Here is a 21316-nt window from a genome sequence, read left to right as displayed (position 1 = left end):
ACAGGATTCAGGAAACTGCCGGACTGCAATAGATAAAGAATAGGGGGGGAAAAAAAAAGCCTACCTAAGTTAACCTACCTAAAAGTGATGAAAAGCAGTCAGTAATTCTACTGCCTCACTTCTTCCTGAGTGTAAGGAGCTTTTCTAAATAAAGTATTATTTGTGCATCTATATAATTAGAATAACATTTATCTGTCCTGCATTTATCTGGTCATATAAAAAGGTTCGGTTAGCACACGGAACAACAGTTCTTGAGAACAAGTCTTTTGTATTATTGCATTCAGTGTATTTGGCACAGTTCTAAACAAGTCGTATGAAGGAAAACAAGAACTGAGCAAAGAAAACCCTACACAGCCCTCTTACACTCCAGTATTTCTATGCAACCACTTCACTATGCTGTAGAAATGAAATATTTGGAAAATTTTTGGGATAGGGAATAAGACTACAATCCCTATTATCATCCATGTAAACTTCCTTACACATTTTAAGGTGAAATAATTTATATTTAGTATGAGAAATTGTCAGACCTTTCTTCTAACAATATTGTTAATATGCCTCATCGATAAGTGAAATTTTAAACTGATTCCTCAAACTAACACTTAATAAGAAGAACAGAAACCATTTTTAAAAGGTACCAGACCACTTGTGTATATGCCTCCTGACCTGTTAACTAACATCAGCAGCTCAGCCTGAGGTCAACACCATTCATCTCTCTGTAGATACACATCATTCTTGTTAATGCCAGGGAGAGTTTGGGCAAGAGAAGAAGGCATGATGGCTGTGAGTAGGTAACCACAAAACTGGATTTAAGAGCGACCTCGGTTCAGGTATCATGGCATTCTACCTGCTGTAGTCAATCAGGTTTAAAGGTCTTAGAATGTAGTATCAATGAAAAATGAAGGTGTGCATCAGATAGAAAAACACAGGATGATACACTGACTTAGCTACTGAGCATAGAGGTTCTTGAGGGTTTCGTATTTTACATTAATGCACTAAGCAATAAAGAAAAAAACAGAGTCCATGTGACCATCTGGTACAAGACTGACCCCATCCTTTCTGCATTATGGACAAATCATGAGGAAGTATTTATCCTCTGACTTATTTGAAGCTACCTGTAACATCCTGTTTATAGCACTAGAATAACAAAATCACAGCACAAGTCCTTGAAAATATCTTGAGGTAATCTTTCCCATTCAGTAGGATAAAGTGCTTATATTGTTCTGATATGGAATGGAGCAAGCAGAAAAGATGAGTCTACCAGCTTGACTGGCAGGAGGGTGGTAGTGTTGCGTTGATTGTGTTGACATAGAAGAGGGAAGATGCAATGATTATTTCTGAATCATCAGTAATACACCCAGAAAGGCATGTCAGAAAAAGGTTATGATATGGGATTGCATCTGAAGAGAGGTTAGCATAGAGATGGAACTGTCAGTCTATATATAATTGGAAGGCACACAAGCAGTCAAGAGGTGCAGAGAGAGAAGTGAAGACAACTTAGGGAAAATCCCCCCAGAAAGGAGATTCATCAGAAGAGATGTTGACAGAAAAGCCAAAGATTAGACAAATCAGAAAAAGACAGATTCCTGAAAAAAAATGGGAAGACTGAGATTTCCAGATCAAAGTATGATTGACAATGTCACAAATAGCATCCTTCTTCTAAGCTAAACTAAAATTCCCCTCTCCTATTCTACTACCAGTCTGGTGAAGTCAAGCCTTTCCTCAGCAAGGTGACTGGAAACATCACATGTGACATTTACTTTGAGATATAATGAACAAGTCTAAACTTCGTTAAGATTTTTAAAACAAACACAGCTCCAGGTGTCTACTCAAAACACTTTCAGTGATGTGAAGACATTTACAATGCCAAAGTGCCAATGCTAGACATAGAAATTGAAAGCACCATTTAAATAACAATAATATGGATATGAAACATGTATCCCTAGTTTATAACAACATGATGTGCTCTATACCATTAACTTTTAATTAACTCCAATTTTGCCACAATTAAACTCAATTAGAGCAGAATGTCTGACACTGCAATTAGCTGTATGTAAACACCCCAGTTGGTGTCACATTGAATTAATGTCTCCTGATGGTAGATTCTCCTTCCAAGTATAATGGATTTACCACCATCAAACTGTTAATTGGACCTGGCACCTCATGTGTTGTACGTATTTCAGACATAACATCAGAACTTAGCATCCTGGACAACTGTAGTTGTCAGATCTACACGGATTCCAAATGCAACTAGCCAAATGCTTTCCTGCATTATGCATTCTGTAATCTCTCACGTAGAAAAACTCTAAAAATTTTAATATCCCTCCATTTTACACTCACTTTTCTACTCATCCAGCAACAACAAAAAATATTTTACAGCTTGCAGGATGGAAAAAAAATACCCTAATGAATAAAATAAAGAATAAAAAAACATATCTATTATTAAGGACCACATTTAGCACAATAAATCATTGTTTGTTAATAAAGCTTATTTTGAACCATCTGTTTTTTCTGCCCTTGTATACGTTAGAATCTCAATCCTATCTCAAGAACAGTCCAACTAAGATTATTGGGTTTTGTCTTACTATACTACAGTCTTAATTGGAAGCAGCTAGCCAATAATTTGTCTTAGCTCAATATTAGGCTGTTACTGTATGAGCAGTATCAGCAAGTACAAAGAATCCTTCAAGGTAGGTGCAGCTTTACTACTGTTACTAGTGTTGCTATAGCAAGAGTAGCACCTACTAAATCGCTAAATCTGGGGTTAAAATGTGCACTGGATATTTGCAGGCTGAGGTGATTAAACTGTGTGTTTTGCAAGAACCACTGAGATGAAAAGTTGATGTTCTGTTGTCACTTCCAATAACATTGAACAATCATATATCTGGACTAAAAAGGACACACGGTAATGATGGAAATGGAATAAGTGATGAAAATGTATTCAGAAGGACACTAACGGATATTCAAATAAAGCTCAGAATAAAACATAATGAAGGAAAACCTCATAACAGGGTAGCAAAACACTGTCAGCATTAGGAATGAACATGCTTATGAAATTCCTGGCACTGCCCTGAGATTGCTACAGCAAAGCATACATCAGTGCCCTGTAAATACTAATTGCAATTGAATATACGATGTTTACACAGTCATTTTAAGTACTTTCAGCTGAGTCTATTGGAAAAAAAAAATCCTTATATGCTCCTGATAGTACTTATTTGTAGTTGTTTTCATAGAAACAATCTTCAGTATTTTCAAAAATCAATGGAATTTCCCTTGTGAGTTGAAAAACCACAAAATCTTTTTTGCTTACTAATTGCTATTATTGTAACAATTCAATTTACAAATAGAAGAAAGATACAAAAAAAAAGTCTTTCTTAACAAAACAAACCCATGTCAAAAGCCAACAGTTTGATGGCTATACTTTGGGGAAATTATTTGGAACATAAGGGATGCAATTTTGCCTTTAATTGTAATTTTCATTTGGAATTCAAGTAATCAATTCACTAATTCCACTCACAAGATTTAGGAGACAGCTTGCTTTTATATTTCAGTCTGGTTGTGTCGGTCAGAATTTACTAGGGAAATGATTTATACACTTGATCTACAAGTTCAAAGCGATAGAGTTAGTAAGTAAAGTATTGATCAAAGCTACCAATAAAGAAATGCAATGAAATTAAATGCACATTCTGAGGCATGTCAATTCTTTTAAAGTATTTTCTTTAATAAATATATTGCCAATATCAATTCTTAATAGTCTTAGTAGGAACAGAATACAAATATCATTAGGAGTCTTGTTGCCTTAAAAGTAATACTGAATATTAATTTTGCAATTTTAAACCTGACAAAATGCAGTATATTTTTCAAGTTGATGTACTGTTCATATATCAAAGGTTACAAATGCAGTTATGCTCTCCTGCTACTCTACAGTCACAACTGTGTTCAGCAAAGTTGAATGACAGGAAAATTACATGTTTGGAGAATCAGCCTGCTGGCTCTTACAGCCCCAAAACACAGCAGATTGTTCTTTAATTTACTGGTTTCATGTACAGTAGATCCATTACTTAATAAGGTCATTGTCATTACTCTGCAGAGCATAGCAAACACTCAGTACAAATTTTCATATGCCAAGATCTGAACTTTAGGCCTGACAAGTACCAATATTTTTATGTTTTCTCTAAGTCTCCATCAGATGCTCTAGATTTCTGACTGAGATTGCTTTCCTTGCTGAGGAAAAGCTGCAATTGCTGGGAATAAGGCCTTTGGACCTTTTAACTCTATTTTTCTAATTCAATCCTTCTGTGTACAGCAGGCACAGCTGTCCCATTGATCATTGGGAATACAGAAGCTCGTGTACAATGACTTCCCAGGAGGGCGTTCTTTCATATCAAATATTTTCTGTCCTTTTCAGAGGGAAAATGTAAAATACAGTAAAGGTTCCATAGCATCTTTGGAATCTAAGATTTTTAGAACAATTTCTTTTACTTCTTTTTGTTTTCTCCTCCAGTTTCTTAGCAGCAAGGGGAAAAAAAATTCTTTTAAAACTGTTTTAGAAAACAATAAAAATTAATAGTTTAAAACTGTCAAGATTTTACTCCCTCTTAACAATCTGAAAGTAGCGTATCATAATCCTGATATTTATATCCATTAAATCTGGTAAAACTAACAGAAATATAACAGCAGTACATTGTTTTTTTTTTTATTATTTACATCTACAAATAAATCTGTGACCTGTATTCGTATCACCTGTGTTTATATAATACGTTTAAGAAATAAATACATAATGTCAGAGCCATAAATAGATAATAGGCATTTTCAATGAATTGCATTCATATGTCTGAATTATTATTATGAAAAGTAAATACTAAGGATAATGTTAGAGCAGAAGCTGGGAAGAATTCTGCAAAGATGAACCCTCTATTTTGCAAGGTAGCACAGTACAAGAACAAAAAATAGAAAAAAATTGCAATTAATATTACTCCAACATCCTCAACCATATAGCACTTTCAAACAGAGCTCTTTTGGCTTCATATCACCTTTGCAATATTTCGTCCATGTGTTTTCCCACTCAGAAGTCTTCAGTCCCAACCGAACAATGTTTATGACCATTTCTATTGCACTGCTGGGCTTCTAGCAGTTGTGGGCTATTCAAGCAGGACATCTACTGTCTCTATCCCTATCCCCGCTGCAAGCAGTCTAACAAGTCTAGATTAAATATGTTCAATACGATAGGAAAGCTCTCAACAAGCACATTTCTTTTGGATGCATTGGTGTAAACAGGAAACAACTGTCATGGAAATAGTATAGAAATATCCAAGAACGTCAAGTCTTTCAACTCTTCACAAACCATCAACTCTTTTGCATATTTACACAGAAGAGAATTTTCTAAAGAAAATTAGAAGGAAATCCCTTTAAAGCAGAAAGATCCACCATTTGAGTCGAAATGTAGTATTTTTTGTGTACTGATACAAACAACTAATTAGCAGTCAAAAAGTTTTAAACCAAAGTCACTCTTCATTAATGAGCTGCTAGAAAATAAGAAAATGAAACATTTACCCAAATATAGCTTGGATTTTAGAAGTATGTATTATTAAGAAATAATTAGCAATGACCTGAGTAAATGAGGACAAATACAGCAAGACTTTTATCGTCTAAAAATCTGTTAAGAAAATGATGCCAACTAAAGTTTCCACAATGATACAATCATACAGCGCTCTCTATTTCACAACAACTCTTTTGTTCATTTGCTGTTATGCATTGAAAAAGATCTAAAGGAAGAAAAATGTGAATGTAGAAGAACAACTTTTTTTTTTTTTCCCCTATTAGTGCTTTCACCATGGAAGAGTAATAAGGTTGAAATGGAGATTCATAAAGCATGGCTTGCAACAGGTAGAGTTGCCAACTCTTAAATTTTGAGTTTCATTACACTTGGTGGCTTTCTCAAAGCTCCACCTATCATATTTCCATTTCAAAGAGACAAACATGTAACTGCCAAAGAGAACTTGGAACATTCAGATGCTGTGGGCCAAAAGAAAAGCCCCAAAGCCAAAGTAAAAGAATCTTGGTGCATCCGTATAAAATTTTCAGGCAAGGTTTGGGGATCTGACTTGCATAATTTAAATTCTTGGGACAAGCAATGGCTCAGAAGGTGAAAGTAGAATGCCTAAGGCTTCGAGTTAATAACTCTCCTCAGATAACTGAGAAATGCCATAATTAAGAAACTGTAGGCTGGGTAATTGCCATCAATGCAGTAACAGAGACAGCTGACATATTTGCCCAAGAATTATAAAATAAAATAAAAAATAATTTAAAAATATATTTGGTATGTGGATTTGGATTACAACCGTCTTCTCTTATTAAATTTATTTTTACAACCCACAGATATTTTTCCATGATTTCAATAATGGAGCTTTCATGGCCCATAATACCACTTTTTCTCAAAGTCTCTTGCAGACATAAAAAAATATATATAACGATGACTATGCCACAGTAGAGGCCCTATGATATAACTACAATAAGATATTAGGGCTCCTACATATTGACTCAAGAAAAACCAGGGGCTGAAACATTGAAGCTAGCTTACCTATACATATTTTATTATTTCATAAACTAAATGCTAGGCTTTTCCAGGCATTCGTGTACTTAGTATGTTCATTTTGACTGAAGAGATATACAATCTAAAAAGTATTAGAGAGTAAATAAAACGCCCTTTTCCATCAAATTTCTTATCACATATCAACTAAGTAGGCTGTTTCATCAGATTGAATAAAAGGCAGGTTGGTGCAGCAAGTAATTCAAAGTTCAGGGTTTCCAAAACATGGGATTCAAAAGGAATTTCCTTCTGAATACAACAGATTAGAACAAGTAATGTGGAACTGCTTTTGCAAAGGCATGAGATTGTTCTGCACAATAACAAAACAAACTGATGCTTGGATGATGGTTATGCGTGCTCCTAGCAACACAGTTTATAGAAGGGTCAGTATGTCTGAATAAGGAAATGCAGAGGGTGTACAAAAAGTGCAAGTGGGTGAAAGGAAAAATCAGGACAGATGGTGAGTAGAAAGGTTATGGAATGAAGTTAAAAGTGCAAGGGGAAAAAAAGATCTAAAGAGGGGGAAAATGGAAAGAAGATTGCAAAAAAAAAAGGCTTAAGAGAAGTAATATGATTTTCTTCAGGTACATTAAGAGGTCAGAAAGGAGACAGAAGGTCCTCTAGCTGCAGAGAAGAAATTACTGACATATACTATAATGAATTTGTTGCCTTAGTTAAAAAAAGAAGTAGGAGAAAGAAGTAAATGAGGGAAATGAGGGAAATAAAGGAGGTAAACAAGGAGTAAGTTGCTACAGATCATGCTTCAGTTGTATTAATAATGACAATTATAATTTTTTTAAAAAGCCAGAGAGGGTTACAGACCTACATTTCCAAGTTGATGAAACAGAAATCAGGGTCTGTCTAGCAACTAGAACATTAAAATTCTGATTTTTGACCCCAAAAAAAACTCATTTGGGAAGTATTCAGATTCTGGATCATAAGGAAACATTTTTTATAGCTTTTATAGCAACATTACTTATTGACACAAAGTACAACACTGAAGGACATTTTATCAAAACCAAGTCCTAAGACCAGGATAGGTTTGATCAGATGGTGAAAAAAGGCAGATCAGTGAGAACGTGCTTGACTTCATGCAGCGTGTGTGCATGCTTAGCAAAAGATGAAGAACTGCAAGAAGCTCAACCCACTTCTTTCATCCATGCATTCAGTGCTGACTTGCCTTGCCCAGATGCAGGGCACACCAGTAATTTCTGCAAAACTGCTGCCCTGTTCATCACTGCATAAGACTGGGAAAAATAATCTGTGCTTGCAAAGCAAGATACACTGCTTCCCTTCACTGTGGGAAAGCATAATGTCTGGGGAAAGGGCAACATTATCTTTCCAGGTATTCATGTTACACCTAGAACGTTCAATCTTCAGCAAGAAATATTGAAGGTTGCTATAATACAAACAGCTAAAGAAAAGAAATAAGCAAAACATCCTAAAGTGAGAAGCAGCCTCGTGATGACATTTCAATGCTTTAAAATGCTATTAATTAAAAAAGTAAAAATTGTTCCACAGACTATAAATATTAAATGACAAAAGTGCTATTAGTCTTTTCTTGTTTTACTGAACACATCATTATTCTTTTCAGGAGTAGCATTCTTATTGCAATACTAATAATAATAAAAAAAAAGAATCAAAACCAAACACAAAACCAAATTTCTCCTCATTTATTACTGTCTTGGTAAACTCAATTCTTTATTTATTTCTCACTTCTGTATTTTCCCACTTCACGCTCCTCAATAAAAAATGCTAATTTTGCTCAGTGTTTGGAATTTGAGTTATTTTTAGCATGGAAACCCAACAACCTCTTAGCATGTATAAGTCATAAACAAACCTTTGCCAATCTTCCCTTTAACAAAACAACTTTTTGTTCTTGCCACATATGATGTAACAGTTGAACAGCAGGAATATACAAGCCAAGTGAGTTAGGTCTAAAACAAAGCATATGCCCTCTAATGAAACCAACTGTTGACTTTTGTATATTTTCCACATAAGTGAGATGATGATGCCAGTAGTCTCTAAATGAATCATAGTGCCCTGCTGATATCTTGTAACATTAAGATCTACAGTATAAATTGAATAGACAATTTACATTAAATAAAAAAAAAGAAAGTACGGTAAGTTAGAGAGTTTATACAAAATAAATATATTGTTCCCCTAGGACAAAATGGGAAAATGTACTGAAAAAACCACGTGAATTTTAACTTGATTTTCTGTCAGATTTTCATTTTATTCCATATAAAAGTCCTGGAAAAAATGAAGAGAGATTCCCAGGAGAGTGACATCCTACCTAAATCCCAGCTGTGCAAACAACTATTTAAATCTTCATTTTAAGAAGAGTGATTCTATGAAAAATTTATGTGCTCAAATATTTATGTACACAGCTACAGTGACTACCTTGTTTTTCACCTCTGTTAAGAACAAATGCTAAAAGTCTCCCATGAGTTCATGAGTTTGCCCACACAGATCTCACTGAACTATCCAGACCTTTGCTTCTGTTGGGTTTGTTTGCACTTCTGCTTTCAGCTTCGATGAGACATCTGCTAATGCTTAATCTTGTCTTTTTATAATCTCAATAGGAAAAAAAAAACAAAACAAAAAAAAGATTAAATAAAGTACCTGTTTTTCTCCAATTTAGGGCATCATTGTTACATGTCTTCTGTCTCTAAATCCACTTGTTACACAGGAGCAGGAAGCAGCAATTTTTTTTTAATCATTAATTTTTTAGATGAAAATAACTTTCTATGTCGACAGATCCATTTATTTCACCCTTTTCCCAAACAAGCAAAAGCAGCACTTAGTTCAGACAACCATGTCAGAAACAGAGATCAGTACTAAGACAGTATTGTCAGAATGAAGAACAAGTTTCCCTAAGATTCACAGCATGCTCCCTATTATACTACCATTCTGTAGACTGAGTACTTCATCAGAGATTACAGAGACCAGCAGCAGCTTCAAAGATTCAAATCAAGCACCACTAATCCACGGAGCTTTGCCAGCTGCATGGTCACCAGCACGACACCAGCCTAACACTACTACCAGTGGAGAAACTTTGCTGCTGTGAAACTTGGGGCTGCAGTGAACACTTCAGAAAGGAGCACAGCAGTCGGGTAACGCTTTGCAAACACTCAACACCTCCCATAGGAGAAGGAGGTAAGTAGAAGGGAAAAAAGCTTGCTTGCTGAGAATCCCATGTAGGAGCAGCTAAGCTTCAATAGTGCTGCCTGGGAAGAACCTAATGGCACTTTTCTCAGTCAACGTTAATTTCTCTCTCTGTAGCCAAAATATGAAATTAATTCAAAACAATCACCTCTAGATTTACCCAGTGCCTGCAACGTGTGTTTTACTGGCTATACGCAATCATATTCTAAATATATATCTTTTTCTTTATACTGACATTTCATTCTCTCTCTACGTACGTACAACGTAAGCGAGAGAACTCTCATTTCCAGAATTTTCAATTGCATGTCAGATGATCTAAATACAACTCATTTATTTAAAGAAGTTTCTCAATTACTAATAATCATATCCATTAGCTACACAAGAACTACTCTTTTTTTCTCCCCCATTAAACTTCTTTTCCCTTTGTACTGATAAACAGGTCACTTATATTTCATAGAATTCATACCACTGCAGATAACTAAGATAAAAATACAGTTTAGACCAGTCTCAAAATTAGAAGCAAATCCTTTTCTTCTCAAAAAGGAGGGAGACATGCTTACTTTCTTCATGCTGCATATTGCAGACATTTGGTATCAAAGTACCAAATTAAGTTATTGGGGAAAAGATGTGGCTGCAGTAACCTGGATTTATACAGAAAACAAATTCATTTTTCTGTACCAGATGATTTACAGCTGTTTATGTCTAGGCATTTACACTACTGTACTGCCTTTTTTGTCTGCAAAAATACTTGAACATCTTTGTCACAGAATGCTTCTAGGCAAATGACCAGGTCAGTTTTCTTTGTGTCTGAGTCTCCATATTTTGTTCTCAACTAAGCTCAGAAACAGAGCCCAGAACTGCAAGCATGTAAGTATCTGCTCAGTTACAGAATAGGAGAACTGAACTCATGCAGTTCACATTAAAGATTTGGTTGCTGTTCAGTGGTCTGAATTCTTTAGCCTGCTCTCTATCTGCTTATCTAACACAGAGAAACAGTAACACGTAGAGAATAGTCCTCATCTCCTTTTCAGTACTGTTAGTGTTAGTGTAACTCTTCTGATTATCTCAGTCTATCAGTCACAAGGCAACCTCTCAAAGAAGTGTGATGGCACTTAAAAAAAAAAAAAAGGTAAAAAAGTTGAAAGCTGATTTCACACCTCTGATTGTTAAGTATTTTCTCAAGCAAATAAAGCTTTTCAATTTAGAACAAAAATAAGTAAAACTAACTCTTCATTAACAGTTCAAATTGCCAGGTACATTTAGTCACAGCTCTCATTTTCATAGTGCTGCTGAATGGCTTTATCAAAATTCATTTCTGATTATTTCTCTCTCATTTTTCTCTCAATTCTTCATAGATTGCAGCTATGAAGAAGCCCTTCAATGATGACATCTTTGCACCTGACTGAAAGGCAGCCATTGGCTGGCTGGCACTTTGCCACCGATGCTCAGAAGATGAACAAAGATGAATAAAGAACAAAATGTAGTTCTTTTTAACTTAACAATTTCGGTCATCTCAATCATGGTAATCTACATATGCAACTCTGTCTGCTTTTATTTAACATCATTTCACATAAACGAGACAAAAAATTATTACTGGCTCATTTTGAATTTGGTGGCTTTTGGACTCTCACGTAACTTCCTCTGACATACCTTCATCTCCCTAACAGGAACCAACACGTTTTGAGCTGTGCAACTGCTTACGTCATATTCACTGTAACAATTAATCTCCCCTGATGTTTTCTGTTGTATTTTCACATACTGGTCCGTTTTTGAACAGTTTAACTCATTTTGTATCAATCAAATAAGCCAGCTGTGAGAAGGGACCTAGTTGTGAGGGCCATTTTATTAGCACAGCTGCCTTACGTTCCTCATTCCTGCTTGAGTTTCTCTTGCCATCAAACAAAAAGTTAACTAACATGGAAGCATAACTGCCATGCACTTTTGGTAGGCCCTGAATCTCTAATTTTCTCACTCCCATTTGGAAATGTTTTCTATCCCTTACTAAAAATAGAATAATTAAAACAAACATTGGTAAGTGGCAATTAACTCAGACAATCAATGGTTTTCTGAGTGGGATTCAGTTGTCCTCTAATTTAATAATTTTTCTCTTGTAATGAACATCACAGGGAGAAGTTCTACATGCTTTTCAATATTCCTCCAGGATAAACAGGGCAGGAAAAAGCATTTGTGAACATTCAGTGATACAAAGAACAACACATTCTTATAACAGATTAAATAGCCTTAGCTAATGTAAAATGTTGCGAGGCACATGGATGGTAAAAGCTGCAAAATTCTATGAAATACTATGAACACAAAGCTCTATTTTGTGTCCTATTAGCATACACTTTAATTCTCATCCCTTGAGTACATATACACTAAGAATAAGAAATAAGTCAGTGCTAATGCACTGCAGCCTACTGTGTAGCTGGAATAATTCAAATGAATTTCATTTTGTTATCCCTGCCCTACCAATAATTGTATATTTGATGGTAAGATGGCTTGCAAAGAACATATAATTTTCTTCCTGCAGATCTGTTCTTTCCTTGTTGGCCCTTCACTTTGAACTTAATCTGTAAGGACATCAATACTGTGGAGGGGGGAGAAGTTGGGAGAGAAAAATTTAAAAAGAAAAAAAAGGTTCAAAAATTTTAAACCAAAATCTAAGAATCTTTACAGTAATTCATCTCTCACTGTATCAAGGAAATCAAGGAAAAATCCCACTGCCTTCCTGACAACTTGGCACATCTTCATTGGAAAAAGAAATGGGCTGGATTAAAGGCAGACTAAATGAAGTTGAGGGTTCCCCTTCTAAAGAACTTCTCAACCACGTTTTGCACAACAGGATGCCAGGGAGCATGCTGAGCAGAGTGTGATATAACAGGTTAGGAAGCACTGCAGCCTATTAGGATAGACATTTGCATTGCTCTGGATAATCTACTACACTGCACTATTTGTATATAATTTGCATTGCTTTAAAAAGGCTCCTCTAGGGAAATGTTTTTGTCTTAATTTAAGAGCGTGCTTTGCCACATCAGATAGGAGGGCCATTTGTGGTTTGATGCATTAGGTTGAAAAGACTACTATGATTTTCCAGTAAAAAAATATCCTATTTGAGGTTTATACTGAATACATTAAGGTAGAAAGCCAGTATGGATAAAATAAGAAACAGCTGGAAAATGAAAACAAGAAACAGTATTATAAAGAGAAACTGCAATGTTTCTCTTTTAAGAAGGACAGGAGCAACTGCCATAAATCCTGTGCAAGTGGTTAACATACATTTCTCTGCAAGCCCAGAGGAGAAGTAGATGTTAAAGTGTCAAAAATCACCATACAGTAAATTTTTGCAATGCTTTTTGAACAAGCACAACTGGTCATCTAACAAAATTGTTCTTCCAGAAAAGGAGAGAAAACAGCACTGAAAGTGGAAGTATTGATTACTACACAGCAGAAGATGCAACGAGGCAGCCAGGACACACTCAGTACTGTTACTGACCCCATGCCCTGCATGGCTGGAGCATCATACACTGCACTCTGCACGAGGACACACAGGTCAGACCCACCATCCTGGGGCAGAAAGCTCCTGGCACAACCCTCACAAATCTCAGCCATTTTGATTCCAGCTGCTCATCTATATCCAAGTGTCAAGAGGCAATTTAGCTGAGGGCACATTTCCAGAGCTAGGGAGAAAATGTGAATTTACAGATCCTCTATGCATTTCAAGACATCATGAAGGTACTTCATAGATATCCAAGATCAGTTCTATGATTCTATCATTTTATGATCATTTGTTCAGTGGGGAAACATGTAGCATTTATTGACAAGGACAGGAATCCTTTGTACAGTCTTTGTTCAAGATATATATTTGGCAGTGATGGATCTGCTAACATTCTCATATCAACACAACTCTCTGTAGATGAATTAAAAGGTATCCATTACAGCAAAATGGAGATGAACAGTATTGACAACTTGGCAATTTAAAAAAGGAGGAATAACCACGCAGTGTCTTAGAGGCAGCTTACCCCAAATACCTCCTTTTGTCTGAACAAAATGTTGTATTCACAAATCAAGTGCATAAATGATTTTCAGACAGTACTTCTACTAACAATAACTGACAGAAATGACACACAGAAAGTAGAGCAGTTTCAATTGCGTGTAAAAATACACACATGTACAATTTCCAAAGGATAACTGGTTCTACTAGAAATTTTACAGGACAGTGGCTTGTAATTTAGCCTTCAGCAACTGCAGTCCTTTCAATAGCTAATGCACACACGTTCTGAAGTATATATTGCCAACACAGAAGGGGAGATCCAATTGAGATGAGCACTCACCTCATAGTTGGCTATTGTTTCTCTATCCAGGGGTCGGGTCACAGAGACATCCCCACTGATCTCATTGATTCTAAAAATTCCTTTCGGGTCTTGATCTACTCCCTTACCAGAGAGTCGGAACTTTGCTCCCTCTGTCCCTTCACTGCTGATGACCTGCATGGCAGAAAAGAAGAAGTTAGAGCCCATGTTATAAATGCTCACATAAGCAATTTCAACTATCGTAACACTGAGATACATTCCCTGTCAATAATATGAAAACACAAAATATGGTTTCAATCATTTGGAAAACACTTTGCAATTCTTTTGCTAAGCCATGGAAAAGCTAACCATGGAAAAACCCTTAGCCTGTTGCTGTCTTATCTTTACTATCTTTTATTTCACAACTTAAATTTTCTGTTATTTCATGCTACTGTTTTCACTCCATGATTAACATGTGACATTTTATTTCTTTTTCTATTTTCGGTTACATTAATAAAACAGCTGCAAATAAATCCTATGAGAAAAAAAAATTAGACATTTCCTCAAGTCATATAAGGAATACATATTTCACAACAACCTTTATGTTATTTTCCAATTAATCAACCCTTTTTATTAGCAATCCTCATCATCACAGCAGCTGACTTTGGGGATGCTGTTCTTTCAATGATTCCCTTCTACACACTTCCTTTCCCAGGATTTTAAACCAAGAAAAAATCTCATAAAAGTTTCTGGACATCCTGCCCAACTCTGCTCAGTCACACAGATGGAGTTCCTCCACCTTCCAAACTTTTGGATACCCATATATACACGTGAATGCACATAAGCTGCTGGTTACTATCACTACATTGTTTCCCAAAGAGAAAAAATCCCTAAAATCCAATTTCAAGGCTGTCTTACATTACTGACAGCAGCATATGTAAACTTGCAGAGCTACACGATGTATCTTATAAACTACGTGCTTTGCAAATTTGTATTTGCACACCAGAATCTAGGAGGATTATAAACTAATCTTGCCCTTTAAGGCTGACAATCTTGCCAAGCCATTCTTTTCCACTGCTGTTTCACGTTCTTTTGTTTCTAGCAATTTTATATCCTTAATGTTTCTGCAGAAATCTTAAGTCAAATATTTATATGCTATTCTGAAGCACGGCTCAGGAACAGAAAGGAACAAACAGCATTAGGAATCTGGACCCGTTCCCATTTTGAGATAATAAATATGCAGAGTGTTTAATAACATCCCTGAGGAAATACAGGTTTGTTGCCCTATTGCTGTGGGTTCAGCAGTGCTGGTTGGCATATTATTGGGCAGCAAGATTTTGACTAAACTCTATAATCATTATTCCTTCACTTTAATTGAGAAAAAATAGCCACAAGTTATGAAATAAGAAATCAGCATTTTCAGAGAGAAAGTTTTAATTCTTAAATCCTTTGGGGATAGGAAGAAATTTCAAAGCAAAAAACTGTTTCACCTTCTTTTCTCCTTCTTCCTCCCAGTCAGAAACACTAATGATGAAGTTTTCTTCCCGTGTAATTTCGAGTGTGCCAAGACAAAACACAGAGGCAGGTGACAGAAGGGCAAACTAATGCTGTGCTTCAGGTTTTGTACGAAACTTAAACTTAATGGCTGCTACCAAAAAGCTACTGGCTGTTCAGTTCCTGCTTTGACCAGTCTCTGTTTGTTTGTTACATCAAGCTTAAAAAGACATTTTCTTTTTTCTTTAACAAATCAGTGCCATGGCCATTGCTCACCTTTGTAGGGAAAAGAATTGCTCGTCCCCTGTCCTGATCTTTGAGCCTTATTGCAAGAAGACAAGTGCTCCTTCCCATGCAATATAAGAGGGATTTGAAAGGCACCAAAGCCACAGGCCAGCACACAAATCTAATTTGGAGTTGTCTGCACAACAGTCCTATCCAGCACAGCTGTCAAACATTTCCTAACTGTTTATAACACATTGAAGACACAGCGTAGGCAAAAGGGCTCAGTTACAACAAACCATAGAAAGGAAGCAGAACAAACCCTGGGCTTTATTTATATGCTGTAAGGGAATTTATTAAGCAAATCCCTGATAATCACATACAGATCATTCTTCGTAGTAGAAAGTAATAATAACGGTAGTAAGAAGATACCCTGCAAAACATGACTGCAGGAAAAAACATTGACTCCAAATCTGACAAAGATTTAACCTTGAATTTGATGGCACAGCATCCCTCTTTGGTACCTGAACTGTTTGTAATCCTTGGAGATGCAACGAATCACAACTTCAACTATAACCATTCCTCAGTATATAATGTACAAGAACAGTTGAGTTATCAGAAGGTAAAAAAGGTACAGGTGTTTTCTTCTTCTTCTCCTAAATGACTGTATGTGCCTGCTGAGCCTTCTCAAAGCCTTGGGAAGCAGGCACATTCATGGAGCAGGTACGTGCAGACACTTCTCTCCTACCTATTTAGCCATTTAGGCTATTATTGCACAGCAACTCATGCTTGATGTGGTAATAAGAAATTCAGGTTAGAGATGCTCCATATACCACTGCATCATTTGCTTGAGAGGAACGATGGCAATACAGAAAGTAATCTTGATGAAGTATGATTTTTTACAAATGCATAATTACCCACAAGAGGGAGCTACATACTCCCAGGAATGTAAAGAAGAACCTTAACATCTCCTAATTAAGAAGCTTCTATAATGGCTGCATAGTTCAAAGAAAGTGCATTTCCCAGTTCACAACAGTGCAGTTGTTTAATAAAAGGAGTTTAATAAAAATCTGGTTTAATTTGCCATATGGTTTGCTGCTTCCACGAGAGCAAAGAAGAAAGAACAGGAGGGTTGTCTGACATCTCTGGTAAGACTGCTATTATGAATATTGTCTAAAACACCACACTGTTCATATGAGAATTTCCTTGGTTACAGTCTATTAACACTGCAATACTCTCCCAGTTTACAAGCTGAAGAACAAACAAGCAAGGCCAGATTATTTCAGCTGGAATGTTTTCTTTGGGACACTGTTTTTCAATTTCTCCAGTTGCTGCTCCTACAGTCCAGACAGAAACACTTATTTCCCAAATTTGTTCACAGCTTTAGGAGCTCCAGAGCAGGTTCTAATACTGGAAACATCTGCACCGTATAACAGTGACTATTTCTTGTCTACAAAGCTGCTTCATTCGAGGTTGGTGAGTTGCCCCACTGTTAGAAACACTCAGTCAGCCCAGCTGGGGATTTGAGCAGCCAGAGGTCTCTGCCCACGACAAAGGTTAGGGACAAGCTGGTCTTCAAAGCTCCCTTCCAACCCAACCCAACATGGGCAGACAGAACAGGCACAACAGATGCTGGTTGAACATCCCACAGTAATATAGACTGATAAAGGCTATTTCCTCCTCCAGGACTCATAGGACAGTGTAGATTCAAACATGATTCACTCCCCCAGCCCAACAGGAATTACCAGCATCTTCCAACTCAACAGGAATCCCATGCCCAAGAGAACAAACACATTGGAAATGGAAGGGATCAATGTCAGAACCACTTATATAGCATCCAAGACAAAACAGCATTCACTTACTATTATTATTAATACTATTTCCATAAAGGCAAAGAGTGTGGGCTTCTGCCCATCTGAGAGACACTTCCAAGAAAACAGAAGGGTGCTCAGCTGACAGAATCTGCCTTTCTCTGAACCATAGCTGTCACATATTTACGAAGTGCTGTTTTTCTGCTGACATTATGTTTCCCCTCCAGCTAAACTCATTCCAACATTGTGATCTCTTTTGTTACAGGTTTACCACAAAAGTAAACCCGTGTTCTCGAGAGAAGAGAAATAGAAGCAGAAAAAAAGCACACTACCCCCAGAGAGAGACTTTGCTGTTCTGCAGCCATAACAAATCTGTGCTTAACAGCATCATCCATGTTCAACAGTCTCACTGTTTGCTTCAGTCACTTCTGTGACTTCTTTCTGCTTGACATTATCCAAATAAAGATAAATACAAAATACTCGTCCTTATTCAAAAGCCCAAACCAGCACCCAGTTCTTCATCACCATCAGACAAACATACAGTACTTGTGGTTATAAAGTAATTCATTTAAATTTGCTGGATTCAATGTATGGGTGATGCTCACGAACTTCCAGGTGATTTACTGAAAAAAATAAAGGTAACAGGAGTTCTAAAATTCTTCTACATGACTGTGTCCTTTGTTCATGGTAACCAGGGATAAAACAAGTGAGCTATATGCAACATTATGTGTTTTATGCAACATTTTCTTTCTATTCAGAAAGAAAGCCTTGCTGTCAGGTCCATTAAAACTTCCTTTCATAATCACCAACCTTAAAAAATAATTATTAACTTAAATACATCTCCTTCAATACGTTCTCCATAACACAGGCTAAATTGATATTGTTAGAATAATATTTGCAAACTCAAATGTACAACAGAAAAGTCATCAGCAATTAAAGATACTCATATAATTAAGTAACAAAGGCAGTATCACAGTTCTGAATTTGAATATAGTTCCAGATCAGTTATCAAACCTCATTTTATGTACAAGGACAGATTTTCAAAGCTGTATAAATCTCCTAGATCACATGCTGTAACCCCAGTGTTTAAATGCATATCAGTCAATTACTCATTGCTTGTCGACAGTCCTAATAAGAATGTATACATTGCCCAGAGAACACAAAAGGTATATGCACAGAAGATGAAAGACTTGATTTAACTCAGCAAAGAAAGCCATAAATCAGTTATTTTAACCTTAAAATCCTATGTCAGATCTCCAAGACACAGTTTAAGCTGTAAGAAATACATAACCAAAACAGATTTGGATTTTTGTGCACAAATATCTACTGGGCAAACCCTCTTTACCAAGATCAGCTGGTACTTATTTGCATTCTTTTGTATTGGTTCTTTTACTTAGCTCTTAGAAACTACAGAAAAACATTTCTCACACAAGACCACACATACGATCACTGTACCAAGATGTTTGCAAACTGAAGCTTTTTTAACAGCCACGTAGAATTGTTGAGGTATTGATTGCTGGGTGAACAAATACCTTGAACAGGGAAGATTTTACACTAAGTGATGCAGACATAATGTGGGAATAAAAGAACCAGGAGCTGAAATTAAAACAAATTATGAAAATGAAAGATCGTACACTACTATCATCAAGTTCAGTGGATGGGATTTTTTATGAACTTTATGGTGGAAAACCACAGAATCACCAAGATTGGAAAAGACCTTCAAGATCATCCATTCCAACCATCCACCTAATATTTATAATATTATAAAATATTATAGGAAGTGCCAAATTAAGGAACAATGTTGTTAAAATTAAAGTACGCAGTATTGACATGCTTCTACTTTGCAGGACTGATGGTGGGCTGCAGGCTGCACAACTGTTCCTTGCATGAAGCAATCCAAAGATTGCTGCATGAGCACTGCTGCCAGGTAGCACATTTAGAACTTCAGGTACATGAAGAAAATAGAACTTGCAGCACTTGTGATGCAGATGTTTAAACATTTGTGGAACGGGGGCTGTGCTTTGGGAAGAACTTGCAATCCTTCTATCATTTCATTACAGCAGTGCAAATGCAAGGTTTCAGTCACTATAATAAAAACAATTCTGAATCTGAAGTTTGCCAAGTTTAATAAATTCCATAGACAGATTTGTCAACATAATGTTTTAATGTATGAAAATGCCACGGTATATCAGCAACTGCTGAAGCGCTTTCACCAGCAGCGCTCATTTTTAGAGCTCTTTTTGGAGTAATCAACACAAACAGGACATTTCATATTCATCCAAAACATACTATCTCAACAGAATGGCTTTTGATTGTAATTATGCGTAGACTTCTCAAAGTTCAGCTCAGTTTTGCATAAGATGCACAGGTTCCCAAATGGAACATAATTACTGTACGTTTGTGGAAGCCCTGAGCACCCATGGGCTCCTCCTGTTTGAGGTTCGTTGTTGTACAGATGTAACACTTCCCTCCAAGCAGCCATTGCAGCACTGAGGTCTGCAGGCCTCATCTACCAAACCTGAGGATCTGACCAATACAAACAGCTACCATCAAGCATTTGCTTTTAGATAGAAGTTCCATGAACACATACAGATGTGTGTTGTCGTTTGTGGGAGGTAATTCTTCAACTTCCCTTTGCTCTTGATTTATAAAGAGCAAGAGATCCATTACAAATACTTCTCACTTTCCCTTTTCCTCAGAAGTAGATAATTTTAGATAGGTAGACTTTTAGACTGAGGAATCAGCACACAACAGTCTCCTTCAACTGACAGCATGAAATTTATAAACATGGCTTTTCAAAATCTCAGAACGGAATCATCTGGAAGTACTGCATGTCACAGAAGCCCTGGATTTTCAGCTGGCTGATTTGGCCTATCAGTAGCAATTTAATCATCATATTTTAATTGCTACTTAGGTAACTAACTTGCAACAAATCCTCTTATTTGAAGGAATTTGAGGAGCATCAGCTTTTGAATGACAACCTGCTGAAGTAGATACAAGGTTATAGTTAGTCGTTAGGAAAGGTCTGACTGTGACTGATGAAAATGTATGAAGAAAATCTCAAAAGGTGGTCTTTAAAAATGCAAAAGAATTATTTGGATTGCAGAGGTGCTCGATAGCAAACCTATCATCAGAGATAGTACTTGATGTTTTCTAATTGCAGAAATTAAGGACAAAGAAAGAATATGTAACACTTAATCAACACACATGGAGCAAAGTCTCTGAGGAGTAAGAGAAAAATAGAAAAGCAGAGACAACTTACAGCATCTTCTTCCAGGTATTTCATTGTTCTCTATTCCCAGTGAGATCAAAGACTTGATTTGTTACTCAGTGCTACTTTTGCAGCACCCAGAAAATCAGAAGGCACTCTGGTCTAGCACTGGGCTGAAAGCAGCACAGCAGCATCTCGGCTGTACCGTGCCCAGCCTAAAACAAGAGGAAGTCTAGAGACCTGCCCTGAGCAATACAGGGAATATTTAAAAGAAAGGACTAAAAGTAATAAACCAAGATAGAGTTGGTGAGAATGATTCACTCAAAAACAGTCTTCAAAATTAAGATTCACTTTAGTTTGAAGAAATTTGTTGCAAGATTGTGTCTAATTTTATTTGGCTTTAACTTGTAACCTGTCAAGTCTAGGCTTCTAAGAACGCTGCAGTTAAGATGAACATAGAGGAATAAGTATTGTATCAAAAACATTAAATTCTTTAACTGAAGGTACTAAAAAAGCAATATTATGAGTAAGGATT

The 21316-nt window shown here is 36.4% G+C and overlaps 1 protein-coding gene across 2 annotated transcripts in view; it reads right to left on the bottom strand.

Annotated features, from left to right (window-relative positions):
- The window catches only part of CDH13 (cadherin 13), a 431656-nt gene that overhangs the window by 211759 nt on the left and 198581 nt on the right, over positions 1–21316 (bottom strand). For both annotated transcript variants that reach the window (XM_010718092.3, XM_010718093.3), the window contains exon 5: positions 14086–14238. In XM_010718092.3, coding sequence (XP_010716394.1) covers positions 14086–14238 — 153 coding nt within the window. The remainder of the gene's footprint in view (positions 1–14085; positions 14239–21316) is intronic.

This window comes from Meleagris gallopavo, chromosome 13, assembly GCF_000146605.3.
Source record: "Meleagris gallopavo isolate NT-WF06-2002-E0010 breed Aviagen turkey brand Nicholas breeding stock chromosome 13, Turkey_5.1, whole genome shotgun sequence".
NCBI lineage: Eukaryota > Metazoa > Chordata > Aves > Galliformes > Phasianidae > Meleagris > Meleagris gallopavo.
This window is presented reverse-complemented; position numbering and strand designations above follow the sequence as displayed.